Source organism: Pleurodeles waltl, chromosome 4_2 (genome assembly GCF_031143425.1).
Source record: "Pleurodeles waltl isolate 20211129_DDA chromosome 4_2, aPleWal1.hap1.20221129, whole genome shotgun sequence".
Lineage (NCBI taxonomy): Eukaryota > Metazoa > Chordata > Amphibia > Caudata > Salamandridae > Pleurodeles > Pleurodeles waltl.
In genome coordinates this window covers 151,448,809-151,470,835 of record NC_090443.1, presented here as the reverse complement: position 1 = coordinate 151,470,835, position 22,027 = coordinate 151,448,809, and the positions used below count along the sequence as shown (strand labels likewise).

General features: G+C 46.5%; 1 protein-coding gene across 3 annotated transcripts in view; it reads right to left on the bottom strand.

The window, feature by feature from the left end:
- The window catches only part of COPZ1 (COPI coat complex subunit zeta 1), a 156,286-nt gene extending 135,274 nt beyond the window's left edge, over window positions 1–21,012 (bottom strand). Inside the window, exon 1 of one of the 3 annotated variants that reach the window (XM_069231012.1) lies at window positions 20,674–21,012. In XM_069231012.1, the coding sequence (XP_069087113.1) occupies window positions 20,674–20,691 (18 nt within the window). In that variant the 5' untranslated portion in view covers window positions 20,692–21,012. Of the gene's footprint in view, window positions 1–19,196; window positions 19,322–20,673 lie in introns of those variants that run through there. The other 2 variants (XM_069231013.1, XM_069231011.1) reach the window with 2 other exon arrangements.
- Window positions 21,013–22,027: the final 1,015 nt, after the last annotated feature.

Genomic DNA, 22,027 nt, shown 5'->3' with positions numbered 1-22,027 from the left:
CAGTCGTCGGGCCCCGATGGCCTTCCAGCAGAGTTCTATCAGGTACACTCATCTGACCTCCTTCCTAAACTTCTAGAAACACTCCAAAAGGCAAGAACGGTAGGAGTTCTGACCGACCGAAGGAGGCACTCATAATTATGTTGCTGAAGCCTGGTAGAATCCCCGGTAATCTCGGATCATAAAGACCATTACCTATGTTATATGAGGATGTCAAGTTATTAGCTAAGGTCCTTGCTGCGGAGTTACGCCAGGTAGTCTCTAGGCTGGTCCATATTGATTTGTGTGGGCTTATGCCAGGCAGGGGCACACACATGAACCTCAGAAGGCTTTTTCATGTCATGCATGTTACTAAAGACACAAGGGTAGAGGTGGAGATAGTGGCTTTAGACATAGAAAAAAGCCTTTGACATCCTATCCTGGACATACCTCTCGGAGGTGCTTGAGAGAATGGGGTTTGGCCCTAGGTATTTGGCTTGGATCTGTCTGTTATACATGGCACCCAGGGCATGACTGCGCAGAAGCCACGTAGTATCAGAGGCCTTCGACATTGGAGGGGCACCAGGCAAGGAGGCCTTCTGTCCACTCCTTTTCGCCCTAGCCATGGAGCCCCTGGAGAACTATCTGATGGTCAAATTCGGCAATAAGGGTAGGAGACACCACCCATGTACGCAGATGACGCTCTCCTTTATGTGACTGATCCAACCCCCACTGTCCCACACCTACTACACCTTATGACGCATTTTGGACACGTCTCGGGTCTCCGGGTGAACCGCCATAAAACTGTGTTGGTTCCCATGGAAGCATGGGCCTTGTAACCAGTGCCAGACCTTCCGATGGTGGGTCTTCTTTGGGAACCAAGCCATTCTCGATACCTAGGAATCCAGGTGACTCTCGACAACCACATGCAATACGATCATAATATGGGCCGCACAGTACGAGATCTCACTCGTTCCGTGGAATTTTGGAAGGGCCTGCCATTGTGGGTCATGGGACAGGTGGCACTGGGCAAATTGGTTCTGTTACCAAGATACCTACTTGTTATGCAAAACTCCTTCTGCACCATGCCACCTGAGCTGTTTGGACATCTGGATGGACTGCTGGTGTCTCTGGTCTGAGCTGATTAATGCAGCCTGGTAAAACTTGAAACCCTGAACTTAAAACAATAGCAGGGAAGTCTGGATCTACCTGATCTCTAGATGTATTAACTTGAGTTGCTACTTCAATACGCTGCATTGTGATGTGAGGATGAATCAAACTGAAAAAAAAAATGTTTGGTACCTGTGACTGATCTCCAAAAGCTCCTGATGGGTGGGCGCAGAGTCCCAGCAGGCACACCAGTCATAGTATTACATGTAGGCAAGCCTGGGAGAAAGTGTGACATCTGTTCTGAAACATGCACCGGATGCAAAAATGCTCCCACTCTGGTGGCTCACGCCCTGTGTATGTCTTAGCAGGATCTACACGGCGCACACGGCTGACTGTGTGCTATGCAGTGTGTCAACTGTAACTTTTGTCCACATTACACGGAGCTGGTGGGCGCTGCAGCTATACTAGCACAGGTTACAGCATCTGTGACCCGGATAACAGAGGTCCGGTTAGCCTGGGCAATCAGACACTGCCTCCTGAGCCTTCTGCCACCCCTAAGGAAGGCCAAAAAATCAATTATAGATTTGCTCTCCTAGGTCTGGTACTAGCCAGACACCATATAGCCATTCACTGGACTCCGGCACTACCCCTGACTCACGACAGATGGCAGAGAGATGTATTGGAGTCCGCACAGACGACTGCACGAAGAGAGACCTTAAGAGGTGGTGGATCAAGTGGGGGAGGGGTGGACATCAAAGTGGGCAACTATACTGGGTACCCCTCCCAAGCTTCCATAGCTTCTCCCTCCTCCACTTGACCAAAACTGAGGCAGACTGATGCAGAGGGTGACCGGTACCCCCCTAAACTCGAGCATAAAGCTGGCAGTGATTACATATGCTCAGACGAAAAGAGTGCAAGATGGGTTTGCGACACCAAATTACTGCCCTGCTTTGGTGTGGGTAGTACCGAAGGTGTTGATGTGTTTGTACCCGTTTCCCCTCGCTTGCTCTTATTCCAGGTCCCTCCCCAAGCCATTTAAAGTACCCCTGTTTGGATATCCCTGAAGAGGGGCCACCCCTTTTCTCATAGCTCCATTATTGACCACTCTGCAGAGTATACTATGCAATTATCACTGTACACAGCCATATGTTTTTCTGTCAGATTAACGGTCTAAAATGTTAACATTTAATAATAATAAAAAATAAAAAAATGTAGAACTATCTCTGTGGGGAAGCTAATTGTCGCTAAATGTACAACACATATTTTGCTTACTTCAACGTACTTGCCAGATAATTGTGCAAACCAGCCATTTACTAGACAGGCTACCCCAGGAGTCTATGCTTCAAAGAACCACTGTTCAAATGCAAAATTCCATATTCTCGTCTAAGAGTTTTTTCAGTTGCATTGCTAAATGAACACTGGAGTGCGCAATTGTGTTTTTTAGGCAAATCTAACTTTTCATCAGATTGGATTGCGTTTCTTTCATCTGCACAACAGCTAGTGTTAAATACATATTTCTTAAAGTCAAGTTGTCAGTGATCCATTGAGGAGACAGGCTAATTCAAAATGTACCTCAGGCAGAAGCACACCTTGCGTTCACAGGCGAGAATCACCTGTTGAAAGCTAATCACAGACTGAACAAAGTTAGGTCCAGTCTCATATTTCTCTTACATCTCAACCAGAGACACATGCATCCTAATATTTATTTTAACCTTTTATACAGAGCATCTGAATCCAAATATGTTTTAAGGTGCTTTACAATGAACAGTAAAAAGAGGTAACATCTTTGAGAAGGATTCAAAAAAGCCAATTCATTCATTTGGATCAGGTCTTTTAAGCAAGCCTGTGATCTACACACATTTATCCTCACCTGAGAAGCATTTACGCAGCAATTGTGTGGCAACTTTTCCTTAAACACAAAAAAAAAAGAAAAAAAAAAAAATGGACTGACGTCTTCAGGGGATATTCGGGAGCTATTGCAGGGGTCTGGAACCGTACAAGACATTTTCTTATTCAAGAGATTGGATATTTCAGATATCTACCTGTCCTGTAAAATAATACACCTGTCCCTTTTGGTGCCATGAAGTGAGGTGACAAAATATGCCAGCATTCTCATATCAGACTCTGACAATAGTCTCAATGATTATGTCAGGGATCATATTATTTATGACCTTTCCATATTTTTGCCACCTTTCCGCAAATCTACATACATGGGCTCAAAGTAGGAAAGAAGTGGCAGTTCCAGGTTTGGAATATTCGTTGGGGATGGAGTAAAACTTTTTCCAGAGTGGGAAAAGGGACATACAGAAAAAGTCAATTTGCAATCGCTTAGCAGATTGCAGTGTAAGTAAATAAATGTGTGTGCATTTGTTCGTGTAAAAATAGAATTCACAAACGTTCCTTAAGAGCAATTTCCAGGCCTACATCTTTACTCTTTTGTGACTTCCAGAAAGCCCAATCGGCAGTAACGAAAGACATATCCGTGGGTGCACTTTCATGACTTCCATTTATAATCAGGTCCCTTATTTATGTACGTGTGGACCAAAATGTGCCCATAATGGATTTTAACCTATTCACCTTTAAAAATCTCTTTTTTAAGGCACTGGCATACACCAGTCTTTACCAAATGATACCTCAGAGAAAATGTAATTCAGGCTGCACATTTCATCTCGAAAGCAAGAAATTACTAAATTTGCTTTCATGCTTATGCAAATATTTCCATATTATCTGTCAGCATTATATTATAAATATCTTTACGTTGTTACATTTTGCAAACCCAAGTAACCATTTTTTTACCGGAACCACTTTCAGCAATGTAGTCCTATCTCACTGCGTTTCCTTTGAGTGCTCACTCAAGAAAAGTCACCACCCACTGAACTTCCTTAGCGTGCTCAAGGATTGGCATTAACTTATCATCAACAGGTTGGTAAGCCAAAGAAAATCAATAGAAGCAAGATATTAGCCACTTGGATTGGCCGGGTGCAAATCTCTCTCTCCTGAGTCAGATTAACTCTGGTGCCAGAATAAACTGAATTAACCTCCCTTGATGGTGTGGACCCAGACAGGAGCAAATTACTTGACTCTGCCGAGGTGCAGGAGCAGCAACAAGGTTAATCTCCATATGGCTTCTCGCCTGGAAGAATCATCACTTAAGGTGACATTAACTACGACAGTGGCGGAAGAAAGAACAGTAGAGTGCTGGTCCACAGCTGGATGGCACCAAAGCCCATCAAAACCGCCAAGACCTGAGGAGGTATGGCTCGCAGAGTGGGAGCAGGAGTAAACCATGAAAAACAGTCTGGAGGTGGACACCGCAGCGGGTCTTCAGGGGTGATTCAGTTAGAGCCACTGTTTGAGTAGGGAAACTAAAGATTTATTGAAGATGCGGACGCAGATACCACAATTAACCTTAGCACTGCGCCTGCCATGCACAAACTGACTATTGCAGATCTGTTAAAGCCACGCCCGGAAGAGCATCGTCAACCTGCAATGCATCAGAGAAATGAGCCTATATGCAAGGTAGCTCCACATGTGGATCAAAAGCCACCTCAAGAAGGTGGGGGAAGTATGAGGGGATCCTTAACCCCTGCTACTATACTCCCGTCTGTCAATGTGGCAGTTATTCTGTAACTCAAGTAATTCCGTAAGTGAGTCTCGACAGGAGTTGCTGAACCCGCACTTTACTGTAACTTGCAAGCAGCTTCTACTCCCCATTGTCACTCGAACTCAGGTTAGTGACAGCGCCAAGACTGGGACATGTGGTGTGGTGGATGATTGATCATAGGGCTCATGACTGAAAGCGATGGGAGGGGGCAGAGCCATACTATGGAGACTGTGGTTGGGAAGATTACGGCAGTTATTGCTAACCACGCTGTTGAGGAAGTGTTCCTGCAGATAACTGGGTATGACCACAATCTGTTAATAGTGCATCTCTCGATGGCCCTGGGCCAGAACCTCTTAACACAGGGGAAGTATCCTGGTCGGGGTCTAGGATGAATGGGACTCACACAGGCTGTTTAAATGGAGATGTGTGGCAGGAGGGAGTTGAGGCTCTTAAAGTGTTCAAAAGGGTCAGTAATCGCAAGCATATGGCTACAAGGGAAGCCCAAATGAGAGATGATACAAATATGTTCAAGACTGGATAAGACACTGAAGTGTCAGAATGTTTTTTCCATGTCAGACAGGTCTGTCAATGACTGACTTTACAGAGGATGACTCACAGAGTAGCCTAACAAGCGACTCAAGTGACTAAGTTCAGAGGTAGAGAGCCGGGGGCGGAAATACCTGGTCTACAGTGAGGAGGCTTCCTTTTAAGGCAAGAAAAACCAGGAGGGACAGAGCAGGGTGTGACTTAAAGTGGGACTAACCATAGCATGCCTTTGACAACCTAACTGAATCCCTACATCATCTGTCTAAGACTGTGGCAGGAACCGATCAATAGCCTACTTTTGAGAATATCTATCACAGTATTATGTTACATAGGGAAAAGACCGGCAATCGTAGAGCCGGGATTGCCACAAGAGAGTTACAGGGGACAATATGCAAGATATCTAAAACTTAATCGGAGATAGAGAGAATTTCTGTGGTGGTGGGCCATACAGCCACATTGGAAATAGACCTTGTCTCCGTAAGGGAACAGACAGTTGTACATGATTCTCAACTAGTGGATATACAAAGGACATTAAGAAGAATTTGAGAATCCCCCATGGTGGAATAATTTAAGGGTTCTTGGGATTGAGGAAGATGTGGAGGGTAATGACATTCAGAGGTTTGTGGTTAAACTGTTCAAGGTGCTTTCCCAGAGCTGGAGAGATGGAACTGGGAACATGAGAACCAACAGGCATATAGGTATTCACTGATGTTGAAACAAGTAGATCAGGAAAGCCATACCTTTAGCCCGAAATCCTGCACAATCTTGGGCTTCTTTGGTAGCTTACTTCTTAGAAAAGCAGTGTTTTAAAAAGCATGCTAGGATTCAATACGACACAGGTGAGAATTCCTTTTTAGTGAGGCCTGATTTCTGTCATATTACCCAAGCATTTCTACTTAATCCTGCGAGACTCAAGATAATCTTTCATCTTTAATCCTGAGATTATGGAGAAGGAGTACTTGGATAGTTTACATTGACACGTAGACAGGTGTGAGGCGAAGGTGTGGGCGGCCCCCATATGTTTTAGTGGGTACTGCACATAAAGGAGAAGCTGTATTTAATGTGGCTGCTGGTTTATGGAGGAGGTTGGTTCTGGATGAGATGTATTTGGGGGTGATGGGACATTTCAGTTATCTAATGGGACAAAATGTGATCTGTTTTACAGGACAGTTTTATCATGATATGTCAATACTGAAATTGCTCACAGGAGGGTGCACACTTCATCACACAGACCGGACTGCTTCACTTGGGAGGAAGAGGGTGGCGGCAGCAAAATGAGGAGGAAGTATATTGTAAAAAAAACAACTTCTATATAAGTGATATGGTCAAAATGGTTGCTCGAGCAGGGATTATGTGCAGAAGTGAGTCTAGTCAAGTGGTAATAGGCAGTACCACTACCTCTACCTTTTTTTAAAATCTATTTTTATGTATTTTCTTAATTTTTGTCTTTTTTGTTTCCTACACTGTGTTTTTGTAAATGGTGTGCTTCTGCTCAGTTAATGTCCAGGGTTTGAACAATAAATCTAAGTAGGTCAGAGTGGCTGAAGGGTTAAAAACTCTGGGCGCAGAATCATTTGTTTAAAGAAAACACATATTGTTGTGGCTAATGGCTGGCTAGAAGCTTTTGGGTAATTTATTGGTTTGCATCACACAAAGCATTACTATGAGGGAGATGTCACTTTAGACAAAAGGAATGTGTGCACAGTCAAAAGGAGTGCCTCAGACAAGCTTGGGAGATGGGTTTTGGCGGAATGTCAGGTAGCAGGCTTTAGATTAACTATTCTTTTAATTTACTGTCAAATCTGGATAAAGCAGCTGTTGTGGAGTATCTGGGGGTGGAACTGATCTTTGGTCAACATCCCTCATTGTATGCAGGGATCTCAATTGTCACATGGATGATGTACTGACAACAGTGCAGGTACGTGGGTCGGAAGCCACAGAGCTACAGAGTAGTCCAGAAAAATAGAAAAATGGTCTTACTGAAACAGTGAGGAAAGAAGTTGTGTGTCAAATCGTACCTGTCGGAGTATACTCTAACTGGCTTCGACTATCCGCCTACTGATGAAGGACTATAGCTACAATTTTGTTAAATAGGTGCACTCGCGCCACCAGTCCTCAAAACGTCCAATCCTTCTAAACAGACTGCTGCCTGTAGTAGTCAAACTGCAAATAAAGCCAGTGCAAGGGGCTACATGTATGCCAAATACAAATGGCAACATGCAATCTCTAATTGATATTACTTATAAGGCATGACATGGAGGCAGTTTCAGACGCCTTTCCAAACTAAGAAATCTAAAGTCTTCAGACGGAGAAATGAATGCACTAGGCTGTGCCAACTAGAAGAGTGATTTCTTAACTGGCAACTTATAAGTGGTGGGCATAATTTTAAATTTAGTAAGCCCAAACCGAATGCTAGGGCATCTGCAGAAATTCAGCAGGTACTGGTCAAAGCCTGCAGAGAAAAAAGGCATAACATCAACTTGCTGCCTTTGTTTACCTTCTGCATCTTGCAGCTAATACTCAATAAGTCTTGCTAAAAAAAAGAGGGTATACCTGAAGCAGTTTGCCTAAACCAGTAATTCTAGACCCAGGATTCCAGTCTTGTCCCAAGTAGCTTATAACAAGTCATAAATCAAATCAAATTTTATTGTTCGGTTAATAGAAACAATTACCACAGAAATCACATCTATCTTAAAAAAAAAAACACAATACCATTTAAATGATGTGCCTTCATGGGCCCAATGCATTCAATGTTAAAGTGTTATATGTTAAAATGACAAAATAGACCTTTTCAAAATGCTAAAGTAAACACAAACGGTCACAAACCCATAACCCTATAAATATTTAAAACCATATACCCGCCTATATAGAATAACATTATATTGTGCTTACTGCTAAATTTACTCAAAGGACCTAGTAATGCAAAGTCAGACAATAATTTGGAATCCAACAGCTTGCCCTCCATTAGGAAAATCTTACTATTAAAGTGCCCTGTGTTCAAAGACTCCTCAGCTCAAAAATATCTTATACATATTATTTCCCAAACCTGGTGACAACCTAACAACCTCCCACCAAACCCTAGAAAAAATTAAACCCATTAGACTTGTGGTGTTTGTGGTCTCTTGTTTCATTCCTATCAAATTACATCATCCTAAAGTCACTGGGCCTTTGCTACTCTGAACAGGAGAGGTGAAACCTTCAGTAAAGTGGGCAGGAGGGAGCAGAGTTGCTGTTTCTACATATCAATTACTATTTCTTCCAGGTACTGTTAAGGATAGCTTGTTATCTGTATATCTCCCTCTGAAAACATGATGTGGTTGCTTCCTCCACTGTCAGTACACCAAGCCGGTTTAAACAAGGGCATAGCAGCAGTGTTCTTACATACCAGAAGGCATGGATATAAGCAAATTATATATGGCAACGATTCCACATGTGAAGAAAATAGTTTGTTTTGTTACATAAAAACCTTACGTATTATGAACACGATAAAAAAACATTTAAAGCTGCAATAACAAAAGATGTAAAAAAAAAATACATGTTTACAGTTTTTAAAAAAATAATAGATTAAAAATGTAATCCATATACGTAGGCGGTTTAGAAAGGTTTTTAGGTCAGGGCTTTCCAAAATTTTCTGTAATAAGAGCTACCTAAGTTCAATGAAAATTACCCTGAGCTATTAATATTAGTGCTGTAAAAAGGACCACTACAGACAAGATTGCATCAGCGGGGCGTGGTCTGGCCACGAACGGAGATGGCCGCCTAGGAGCTGAGCTCTGCTAGGCGGCGGGCTGCGGACCGGGGGCAGCGGTTGCGTGGGGGCGCCGAGAGCCCCCCAAACCATCAATAATATCGAGCGCTGAGGACCGGCGCTGGGGGACGAGTGGATGACGCGCCGACCGCGGAGGGAGCGCGCTCTCCCCCTCCGTGCGCACAAGGAGCGAGGAAGATGGCGCCGAGGCCTACGGCGCAGTTCTGAGCCGCGGCCTCAGGTAGTTGGCTGACCCGGGCCGGGGACCGCGTTTCCCCCCCTCTGCTCACCGGAGGAGGTGGGAGTCTGGTAGCTTCCACAGCTCGCCTCGTTCCTCTCGCCCCCTCCCCTCTCCTGAGGACGAGGGCGCGCCGGGGACCTGGGCGGCCTGTGAAGAGAGAGAACACCACCAACATTGCACGACCCTCCCTCCCCCCACCCCCCTCCCCACTGCAGAACCCGGGGAGTCCCTTTCTCTCTTCCACCATCGACTACAATCCCAGGGCTGCTGCTGCTTCTGGGAGAGTGGGGGGCAATGCAAGTGGCACCCTGCTTGTTCCCCCCCCCCCCACACCAACTGCGCAAAGACAGTGGCCCCAACAGGGGCGGGGCAGACCGGAAATAAGGAGGGGGGAAGGAAGGACGGAAGAGGAAAGAGGGTAAAAGGAACAATAAAAAAAATAATAATAAAAGGAGCACCAGTAACGAAACATCTGGCCCAGCAATAAAAAGTGAACAGAGAGGAGAACCCTTTCTTTTCTTTCCCACACCGAACTACGCCAAATGCCCGCCGGACCTCCTGACTGACAGGGGGGCAGGTAGCGCAACCCCCCCCAGACGGGCGAACGGTGAGGGGTGTAGAGCACCGCACGGGCCCCACAACGGCACTGAGCACCACAGGAGCCATCCTACTGGGACACTTGTTCACTTGGCTACACCCCCAGCCGCCATTTGGACCAGAGACGAGAGGGCCAACCGCGGCCTCAAGCATCCAGGAGCGCGGACGCCTCAATTTTCTATATGGTCCCACGTGCCCCCCCCGGCCTGGCGCGCCGTAGTGGACCCCTCTCTCGACGACCACAGAGCTGGCGCCTGGACGGCATAGGTGGAACAGAGACAACACCGGGGACCCCCCTCTCTCCCTCTCCCAGACGGGAACACAGGACCACAGGGTCTGTACCTGTTCCTGGATATGCACGCTGCCCGGACGCCCAGAGTTTCGACTCTTGAGACTTTGTCCCAAGCACAAACCACGTCACGGTCCGACACTCTTCCGCTCCCTACCTGAACAGGGGAACCCGCAATGCCCAGGGGCAAGACGACGAGCAAAGTAGCGGGTAAACAAGCCCGCCAACTACTATTCTCTGAAGCCCTCCGACAGCAGAAACATCCCTCAGTAGAGGCCTCTCCACCCCTGCCTCGCGCCAACATGGCGGATGACACACATGGTGCGACAATGGACCGTATACTGCAGGAGATATCGGCGGTGAGTCGTAAGCTGGAGGGCATGGACAATGCCATGGTGGCGCTGACAGCGGAGACAAGATCTATGCGGCTGGACATAGCCGGTTTTCAATCGCAGATGTCCGGGCTCGATCAACGAGTGACAACAGTGGAAACTCAAGTAGCCTCCTGGACCGACAGAGACCTAGAACTCTCACACCTTCGTAGCAAGCTGACGGACTTGGAGGACAGGAGTCGCAGGAACAATGTTCGCCTCCTTGGATTCCCGAAAGGTGTGGAGGGCGCAGACATATTCTCCGACCTGCGGGACATATTACCCAAGCTAACAGATATAACATTTGATCCCCCTTTAGATTTCCAGAGGGCAAACAGGTTGGGCCCCAAGAGACAGGATGGAAATGGCCGCCCCCGCCCAATTATAGTCTGCAAGATGCGACACTTGCAGGCCCGCCAACTACTACAGACGGCTCGCACACAAGGGTTGTTTTGATCGGGTAACCTGGAGATCCGGATGTCAGCTGACTTTTCCAAGGAGACCGCTTATCGGAGGAAAGCCTTCCTGTCCTTCCGCACCCAACTCCACCGCCTAGAAGTGAAATTTGGTCTATTTGAGCCGGCCAGGATGTGGATCACCAAAGATGGGGAATCACGTAACTTCTACGACCCGGAGGACTTGAGAACATTCTTAGAAGGACTGCAAGATCAAACCCAGTCCATGGAAATGACCGCCCAACTCCCCCAGACCACGCGGAGCCCACTCCAGAGTACTAGCCATCCGATACCCGCATCTGAACCTGAAATGCGCACTACCACAGATCCCCAAAGCAGGGGAAGAGACTTTGAGAGACTTGAGAAAAGCTATGACAGGAGCCAAGTACTCCAAGCGGTGGTGATGCACACACAACTATCACAGAGAGACAAATCCTGCTCCCCCCTGAAGCCCACGATGGACCCCCCCCCCCCCCCCCAAGGACAAAAAGAACAGTAGACCCCTCAGGACCCTCCCTACAACCAATCAAGAGCCAGCACGACCGCATCGACGAGCCCTGGCTGTGGAGAAGACAAAAAGGAGAGATGAGTACCTGTTTTTTCATGACCTCATAGACATATTGTCATAAGGGGCTAAAGCCTCTGCTTGTCCTAGATAGTGTTTGAATACTCTTGCTTATCACTACATGCTTTAGCGTCTCCTCCTTTGTTTTCCCTCTTTTTAGAGACCTAGTAAAATGCCCTCTTTCAATAGCATAACCCCTGTTTATCGTTCAAATAGATTTTGAGCATTTCCTCAGAACTGTTACGCTGTTTTCATCCATTAATAATTTGGTTTAATTTAGATTACCTTCAATAACGGTTGCTAAATGTTTACTAAGATGGACAAAGGATCATTGTGTTTGTGTTGAGTGATTTACAACAGTAGCGTGGCACCCCTCTTTTCCACAACAACCCAACCGTACCTCTACCCCCACGCCTCCCCCCCCACCCCCCCCCCCCCCGCTCCGACAAAATAGGCTTACGCTTCCCGGCGGCTCCCTTCTCCCGGATGCAAACAAGGTACAGACACTACCTCCCAAAACTGCCACGGACCCATGCAGCGCTGGCCCCCCTGTCCCCCGCACCCCACATAACACACTGCGTAAGCCACACACATCCCACTCACAGCCCTTCCCCACTCCCCTCCCCACCTCCTGCCCCCCCCACCCCTATAAGCCCCCTGGATCTACGGGTAGATGGGAGAGCCAGATTATGGGGGCCGAGGCGCCGTGCATGCGCCGCGTCCCTCAGTCTGGGGCCCGCCGGTCGGGCAACGGAGCTCGATAGGCCTGGGTACTAGACCGGCAGGTTACAGTCTTAAACCGTCGTGACTGGTGTCCCGTTTTCTCTTCCTTTTCTTATTCTTTCTTAATTCTCCCTCTCTCCTTCAGCTCTGTTTGCCTGTCTTATCCTTTAGAAGTTAATCCCTTTCCTTCTCCCTCACCCACTTCCCACTTGTTTCCCGTCCACTCCCCCCCCATCACTCATCCTCTCCAGCTTTAGAGTCTCCGTCAAGTCCCTTCCCCTTCTCTACCCAACCCTCCTCCGGCACCTCCTCTCTGCCCTGTCCCAAGTGCTCCTACACCCGGGTAGACCTCAATAAGGCGCAAGGATGTCTGGCACAGGCAGAGGACCAGCACCACCTTTGCGAATCATATCTTGGAACGGAAATGGCCTTACCCACTTCATAAAGCGGAAAAAGGTTCTATCCTATCTCAATTCCAGACTGACATTGCCCTCTTACAAGAGACACACCTAGATGGTCCGGAATCCGATAAACTGAGACGCGACTGGGTGGGCACTGCCCTGTTTAGTTGTACCCGCCCTCCCCCAGCACAGATACCACCCCAAGAAAATGCGGCGTGGCGTTACTAATACACAAAACCCTCCTGCATACAGTTCTTAAGTCGTGGGCCGACCCCGATGGCCGTTACGTGTTTGCCAAATTAAAGATGGGCGACTCCTCGCTGTGCGCAGGTTCGATCTAGACACCAACGGGCCCGAAACGCCTCTTTTTCTTACACATCAATCGACTCTTGACCAAGATAGGGGCATCCCGCTACGTAATAGGAGGGGATTGGAACATAGCCAGAGACCCAATACTCGACAGAACGGGCCCCATAGAGGTTAGTAACAATGCAGATAGAGCCCTACAGACCGATATATTATCGGACAATGGCCTAGTGGACCACTGGAGGCTGACCCACCCCGCAGTGCGAGAATTCACCATCATCTCACCGGTACATGGCACCCAATCCCGACTCGACTATTTTCTCCTGTCCCACAACATTGTGGCCCGCACCCACGAGACTCGCATATTGGAGGGCGGCCCTCGGACCACTCCCCGATTTGCATAGCCATCCACCTGGGCCTTGTACCTCCGGGTCTCAAACCTTGGAGATTCACGGTCCACTGCGATCGTTCGCCCCAGGGTAAATTGCAGTTACAGGACCACACTACCTCCTTCGCTCAAAATAACTTAGGCTCCGTGGAATCTAGCCTAATTATGTGGGCCGCAGCCAAGGCCTCAGTGCGGGGGCAACTTATGCAAGATGCGGCACTGGCAAATCGAGACAGAAGAGAGAAACAGGCAGCTCTGGAACTTGACATACGCCAGTTCAGTAGACAATACACCGCACACAGTGACATCAAAATCCTAGCGAGTATCCTGGCCAATAGATTACGCAAAGTCATACCGTCTCTGATCCACCACACACAAGTGGGGTTCGTACCAGGTCGCACCTCAAGGAACCACTTGCGCACCCTATGCCATACCCTTTGGGCCTCTAGAGACCTGCAAGAGGAGGCACTGGCCCTGTCTCTGGAAGCGGAAAAGGCATTTGATTGCACAGAGTTGTCTTATCTGTTTACAACGCTGGAGAGATTTGGTCTGGGAGACAGTTTTATCTCAATGGTACGGCTACTCTACGACCAACCCGCGGCAAGAGTCAATTGCGGAGGCTTCCTCTCAGACCCCTTCGCTATCCGAAGAGACACACAACAGGGCTGCCCCCTTTCACCACTCCTGTTCCTGTTAGCAATGGAGCCCCTTGCTGCGGCTATTCACTCCTCCCCCTCCATCACGGGTCTCACACTACCGGTCGGCAATTCCAAAATCTATCTATATGCCGGTGATGTCCTACTAACTCTCACGGATCTAGAAAGATCCATACCAGCCTTGCTAGAGATTATCAATGGATTTGCAACCCTCTCCGGCTACAGCATTAACTGGGATAAGAGCGAGGCGCTCCCCCTCTCGCGGATGACTACAAGAGCAGCTCTTCTAGGCTTCCCGTTCCGTTGGGACACCAAAACGCCTCAAATACCTGGGAGTGCTAGTCAATCCGGGCATAGCGCACATGGTGGCGGACAATATTGACCCCCTCATTGCGCGGACGAAGCTTGATTTCGTAAAATGGAGCCAACTGGGCCTGTCCATGTGGGGTAGAGTACAAGCAGTAAGGATGGTCACGGTGCCCCGTTTCACCTATGTTTTAGGGCTTCTCCCCCTACGGGTGCCTCTCCATACGCTGAGAAACATAGATACACTCATCAGATCATTTGTATGGGGTTCCATGCGACCACGCTTATCACCCGCTGAACTCCTAGCCTGACGCTCCGACGGGGGCATGGGACTACCGTCGGTAGAGCATTATTCACTTGCACTACACCTATCCCAGCTGTCGCACACTCTGTCAGGAGTGCCGGACCTGGCCAAATGGATAGTTGTGGAGACACTACTGCTATCCGCGAAGGAGGGACTCGGAGGGCCTTACCGCGACGACCTTTCATCTATCGGTACGGTGAACCCCGTCTTCAAGGCGACACGGGCAGCTTGGCGTAGGGTCCACCGCCTCCTCGGGGTCCACTCTTCTTCACGCCCAAGCACCTCTCTGGCGCAATAGCGGACTCCAGATAGGCGGTGAAGTGCTGGACTGGCCACAGTGGAGGAGGGCTGGTATCCATACCATTTCCCAGATTCTGGAAAACGACATGCTTAAATCCTTCCCCAGGCTATGGGAGGAATTCAATCTCCAACCGAGCCAAGAGTGGCGATATCTGCAGCTCAAACACTGCATCTGTCGGGGGACGAGGTTACCCAATGGGGATCCCCGTCTTCACCCATAGTGGCCTACTTACAACCGTGGGGGCAACATAAGGGAGTCATGGCGGGCCTCTATGACCTAATTACCTGACAGCTCTACTCCCAGCCTCTCTCAGACACGCTACATTTAAAATGGCAAACCCGACTACAACAGACATTACACCCGGAAGACTGGGAAGACATCCTAGAGGCTTTGGACAGAGGTACCCGAGAGGCACGTTTAAAGTTCTGCCTCTTCAAGGTCCTACATGATTGGTACTGGTCCCCAGCAAAACTGCAAAGGACAGGACTCCTCCCACACTCGAAGTGCTGGCGATGCCCAGAGCCATACTGCGACCTCAAACATATCTTAATAGATTGCCCAGCGGTCCTGGCTGAATCCATGGTACTCCCGGCACCACTTCCCCCCTCCCTCATACTTCTGCACGACACCTCTCCCAGACTTAACCAGACGCACAAGAGGTTGCTTCACACAGCGTTCGTTACTGCAAAAATCTGCATACTACGCCACTGGCGATCGGCCGCTCCTCCAACCCCGGAAGAATGGATCATAGCTATGACCTGCATCGCCACGCATGATAGAATCATCTATAACCTGCAAGACCAAGACCAAATATTCGGCAAGGTGTGGGCCCTCTTCCTCACTGGGGGATGTCCGTAGGTCGCTTGAAACCACCCACCACTCCCTCCTCCCTCTCCATTTTCACTTTCATTCTCCCCCCTCCCTTTCCCATCCCCCACCCTCCGCTCCTCGTTTTTCCCCGTGACAGATTACCTCTCTCCCTATTAGCCTCTTCTTTCTTTTCTCTCTCTCTGTCTTCCTTCTTCCCCTCTCTCTTCCTCAGCTCCCCCAGGGGCACAACCCAGGCCTCCTATACTCTTATCAGTAACCTGCGGTCGCAGACCCATACATCAGAGTTAACATAAGAACATTAAGTAACAAGCATGAGCGGTGCCGAGAGAAGCTAAGGAACTCAGACCATCATATCCAGATCGACCCGTTATCCCGGCAATTCACTATCCAGGCGCACACTACCATTCCGATAGGCCGCTTCCCACCATAAAGAAACCCGACCGTAATTTGATAACACACTGTATGCAGGTGCTGCGACTTGCCTATAAGCCGGATACCGGCACAGCGATGAGCGAACTCCCCACCCCGAGGGGTTAGACGACATTATAACCTAGCTCCCACCACCCTATATACTGTAAGGGTCTACCCACCCACCTCTCTTCTTCTGCCCACCATACAAGGATGCCTTTTGGCACGAAGTGCTGCTTATCCCCCAGCCCCGACCCATATTTCCTCTCCCCTTCTACTCTCCGTTATCCCTCCTGCTTTTTCTGATGGTTGTTATCATTATAACTACTGAGATCATTATGACAACGGTTTCAAAGAACAACTGACAATGTACCATTGCGCCATCTGTTGCCTATATACTTTGACTTATTATGTATTATTGTTTATAAATGTTAGGACCTTAGTCCCTCTTGGATTGTGTACCATTTTGCAGTGCTTACAATAAAAAAAAAAAAAAAAAAAAAAAAAGATTACATCAGCGACTACCCCATATAAAAGTATCAGCAATGATCACTTCAGAGACACAGGTAGGGTTGCCAGCATTAATGTAAAGAGCATTAATGTAAAAAGGGCTTAATCAATTTGGAATCCCACTTGATGGGTAATCCTTAACAGCCACAGCTGCAGTGCCCCTGGAGCCAAGGTCAAAATATGTTACCCCATCACACAAAATATATCATTAAAATATCACCTTTAAAGATTACATAACTTAACGTGCGTATTGGTTAAGTGTAAGTTTATAGGTGTTGAAATAACATGATTATTGCTAGCCAACTCATTTGTTGGAATGGTTAAACTGGAAATTCTAAAAAAAAAAAATCCCCAATCATCAGATGAAGAGTTCTAAAAATACACATTTGTGATTTGAATACCCACTTCTACTTTGGTCTATACATATTAAACCAAGCAAAAGCTTCTAATTTAGTAGGCTGGGCTGCACACAGAGGAGCTACCTAAAGGTAGCTAGAGAGCTACCAGTTTCTCCTGAGCTACTCATTGGAGAAGCCTCCTTTAGGTATTTAGTTTCGTCTCTGCTTCAGTTATAAATCTGACGTACCTACAATACTCAGTACGAATGATCATGATTAATAAAATTAAAAAAAAAAAAAAAAAAAAAAAAAAAAAAGGAGCAGGGGCTTTAACAAAAGCCTTCACTCAGTGATGAGGCCTAAACATGTGTAGAGTAGATGCAAAATTGATACTGGCTGGTAACCAAGAAACCTACAACTTGTATCCATGTCTCTAGTCAAACACAGCCTCTAGAAAGAAAGAACCCAAATTAGTACTGAATACATTTTAGTTTGATTGTTGCTGAATAGGTCTGTCACAAGTATTGTTAGTGGGTGGCCCTAGAATAGGCATTAATCACTAACCATGCACGGAGGGTTTACTCAGTAGGAATTTTTCTTTCAAAAAAGCGATAATGTCTTGCAATTTTATTTCCCATTAAAAAATGGCTTAATCTTTCTTTCAATAGATCCAATAATTTCAATGTTTTTCAAGAGCTTATGAGAGGTTCGTACCACAGATATTTTGTTGTTGAACTTTTGTGTGATATCTGGGTCCAAATTTAGTAGCGCAGTTTGTGTTCACTTGAATACTTTCTTTTGTGCAAGAGTCTGATAAAGATTTTCTTAAATAATCTGATTACATAGACCAAACTTTACCCAGACGTGTATCTGAGAGCCGTTTGGAGGGAGACAAAAGTTATATTTTTAACTTTTAAAGACAAGTGTGTTCACAGAGGATGCAAAAGATCCTGGTAGGGCTTGCAGTCTGTAAGACAAGAACAGCTGAAGTTTTTGTGTACTTACATTTAATAAAGGCTCGAAGAAGGGGTCCTCCACTTTGTAGGGCAGCGCTTTGGAAAAATGGCCCTGAGAGTTGGTTTTAAATTTTAAAGATATCATGAGATCCTGGAAAGAACCACGGTGGTCGAACATAATACCCAGGTATTTATAGTACCATATAATTTCAATATTTAGTCTGGAGCATTACTTTTCAATTCTACACCCAGTTACCACTATATTTGCTTTCCTTAGGTTCATTTCCAGTTTAATGTTAGATCTGTAGGTGCCAAGCTCATTAATGAGTCTTTGTAATTCTTCCAGAGGTTTGCTCACTAGAGCTGTGTTGTCTTCACATTGTAATATGGGGGACTTGAGTTGACTTAGCTTAGTGGGACAGCTGTCACTTTATGTAGGGCAACATTCAAATATGTTATACAAAGGTTAAAGAGGATGGGAGCCAGGACTCGTCCTAGTTTCAAACCACTCATCGTATAGATTTTCGAGTACTGCACCATTACTTCTAAATTTAACCTTGACCCACATTTTTGTATATAGAGTAGTTGGATGGCCTTCAGTAACCGCAGGGGAATGTTCTAAGCAGCCAGACCTCCATGTCTTCAGTTCTTCCTTTAATACCTTTTGGTCTACCTCACTCCAGTGTCATCTGACTTTTGCACAACACTTTGTGCCTCAACTTCTGCAACCCTACTGTGGTCATCTGCTCCATTAACTTCCCACATTCTGTTGCCATCAGTCGTGTTGCTCTCAGATTGTCACTCATTTAACTCTTTATGCCCCTGTTTCTTCCATGTCACGAAGAGTCACACATCATCATCTAACAGACCTTTCACTAGTCTCTCCAACATTTTCTATTAAAAAAAAAATATATATATATATTTTACACATTTGGAGCTCAGGGTGGCACTTTCAACATTGGGGACACTGTCAACCCTTGCACTGCTAAGGGTTGAGAAAGTCATGACTCCTCTTTGCTTCAGAAGACAGCAAGTGACCAGTTTATTTTTGGACTATCCAGCCAACCCTCCGGGATCAAAAGCAGATCGGCCTAATTGATTGCTGCTATCACACAGACTGACATCTGGCTGTTCTGGGGGAAGCTTCAGACTGAACCAAAAAAGAATCACGAACACACTTTTAATGCCCACATGAACTTTTGAAATGTCTTACTCGCCGCTGGAGTACTAAAGCTGTATTAGTGAGTATGGCAACACGGAACTTACATATGTTGTGTCATTTATGAAGCCTTTTACGTTAAACAGAGCCATTTCCTCTGATTGAGAATGGGTGCCATGTAATTTTCTGCGATGTCACAGTTGCGCCTAAATGTAGAAAATGTCATCCGTATGGTACCTAACAGTTTTGAAAACAGAAAACACCTATCACTTTTGGTGCACGTTACGAAGACACTTAACTTACCACTACAAGCGCACCCTCTACACTAAGGTCACATATTATTAACAACACAACCCTGATTCAGACAAGATCACGGGCCACGGGGGCTCATTGGTGTTTACTAGCCAGTCCCTGGCTGAGTACTGAATGGCTTCTGAACACAAACTGCGGACCTCGCAAGCTCACCTAAATCACCCATAGGTAGGGTGACCAGGCGCCTGCCAGGACAGTCCCGGTTTTTCACCAGCTGTCCTGGCAGATTTCGGGAAATTTAGCTCAAGTCCCGGATTTTAAAGAGAGTCGCCTGAAAATTGTAAGAAGTGATTTTTTTGTTTTCTAAAGCAGAAATAAAAAGCAGGTGTTATTGGAAAACTATTTAATTAACAGTCATTATACTGGCTTTAAAAATGGCATTTGATTTGTGTTCTTAGTGCCTCTTCTGTAATTCTGTGGTGATGAGCGCGGTCATTCTCGGCGCTCGGTTGAAGAAAACTTGTTGTCCTTCTTCTATTTTTGTGAAATGTCCCGGTTTTTGGCTTTAAAATCTGGTCACCCTACCCATAGGTAAGCAGCCACACGCAAACTGGTGAGGGTGTTTTGGTATGTGTCAGCACGGGTTAGAGGTTGAAGGTAGGGGCCTCCCTTCATTGTGTGCAAAAAAAATCGCCTACGATATGATAATGAAGGATTAAAAAGACTTTAAACGGCAAATCTGAGAGGGAAATGAGCAGGTAGGGGCATGGACAAGACTGGAGCAAGATGAGAGGGTGCGGATGTTTGCATAACGTTAATGCACGCGGCTCCCTCTTAAGATTGGCACCCTGGGCCCTACTCGCCCATGGTGAAAGCCGACCCTTCCTCCATACAAGGTACTAACTGTCACCAGCACACAGAAGGCCATTAATATCCCTACAAATGACAACTAACCTGCTATCAGTTTACCAATTCATCTTTAGCCCGTTCCTAAGGTCTCCAACCTGACAACTTCCCTTCTATCCCAACACCAATAGCAGATAGATAAAGCTCACGTTAAACCCAAACACCAAGCCCTAAATATATATATATTGACAGGTAACTCATTTAGATAGTCTATATGAACTGTGTCCCTCTCCCCGCAAAGGTTACCACACTCTTCTACCAGCCAGCCTTGAGATCGCAGACTGGGGGCTCACTCCCTCGAACCAAGTTTCACAACCTGCAAGGCCGAAAAGCATGTAACCCCGTCATGATTCGCCACCCAGTTTCCCAAACCCAGACAAGAAAGCAGCTCAAATCCACTCTCTTCTTGCCCCGCGTCAACCCTACCAGGATAAGCGCGTCCATCTTCGCCGACGTGGAACACCAGGGGCCGTCCGATATCCTGATTGGCTAAGGAAGGTGCCAATTGTTCTCTGACACTCCGCCTACTACGTCGAATTCGCACCTCACATTGGCTTATAAAAAATAGACGCTACCCGGAAGACTGTGCTTGAACTCTACCGTAAATCTATGGTAGAAGCTGAAAATAGACTGGATTACAAAGCAGTCGATTAACTTTCAGCACGCACTCCGCCTTCTCTCAGGAACTGAGACCATGGATTGATCGATATATTTCCATGATCACGGATTTTACCTGTGACGTGTCACTTTAGGCAGTTCAAGTTTGACGTAGCTTAGTTTAGCTTATGTTGATTGGTCAAACGAGTTGGCTCCAGCATGAAGACTAGAGCGCTAACATTAGGATTGGAGTACCTTTCTGTCTGCCTTTTATTGAGCAGTACTTATGAAAAGATGTATGGTTTCATGTAAATGTTTTTGATAACGCATGTTTAATATCTACAGTTTCAGAATGATATTTATAAAAAATGAAGAGTAATGAATTTGAGATTCAGGCGGGAAACTACCAATTCTAATGCTAGCCTCCCTTTAATTTAGGCAGTCCTACATGGCATGAACAAAAACAGAGTTTAGACCTCTGTTTTTGTTTGCTCTATGTATTAAACTGCCAAAAAATGAAACGCTGATTCTATGTCAGGACTGGAGGCTCAGATTACGCTTTCTCTTTCTTTTAATGTTCCAAACAGCAGCCAATGAACTAACAGTAAAACAAAAACATCAATACCCATGATGCCAGATAATAAAGTCACATGGTCCAATCATAGCACAGGACCCCAACCCATAAAAGCTATGACCCCAAAAGTCACTTCCTCTTTCTTTGGTGCTCCGCAGCCAGACAAGTACATTGTTACTCTGCACTTTTTCGGTGTATTTTATTGCATATATCTTGTACTTTATAGCATCATATTAGCTTGTTTATTTTGTACTGTACAATGCTCGTCTAGCGCTGAATTTTCTTCCTTGGCCGTCTGGCCGTGTTATTGCATGTGGAGTGGGAGCAGACTACGCGGTCTTCGTGTAGTCCTATTTTGATTTCTATGACTCGCGTCGTGTCGAGTGTGCGAGCCGGAGTTTCTTTTCTCGATTCTCGAAGAAGTCGGCTTGTTTCAGCGCCACGACAGACGATTAGTGCCCTAATATTTTGGCCTTCTCTGCTCCCTGGATGCCCTACTGCTAGAGCATGGGGTTGTAAAATTGAATAGGCACTGTCTAGGTGCATATTCCAGGCTACTCCCTCCACATTTTATAGGCACTTCCAAAATTAGCCTGGCAGGGGTTCTTG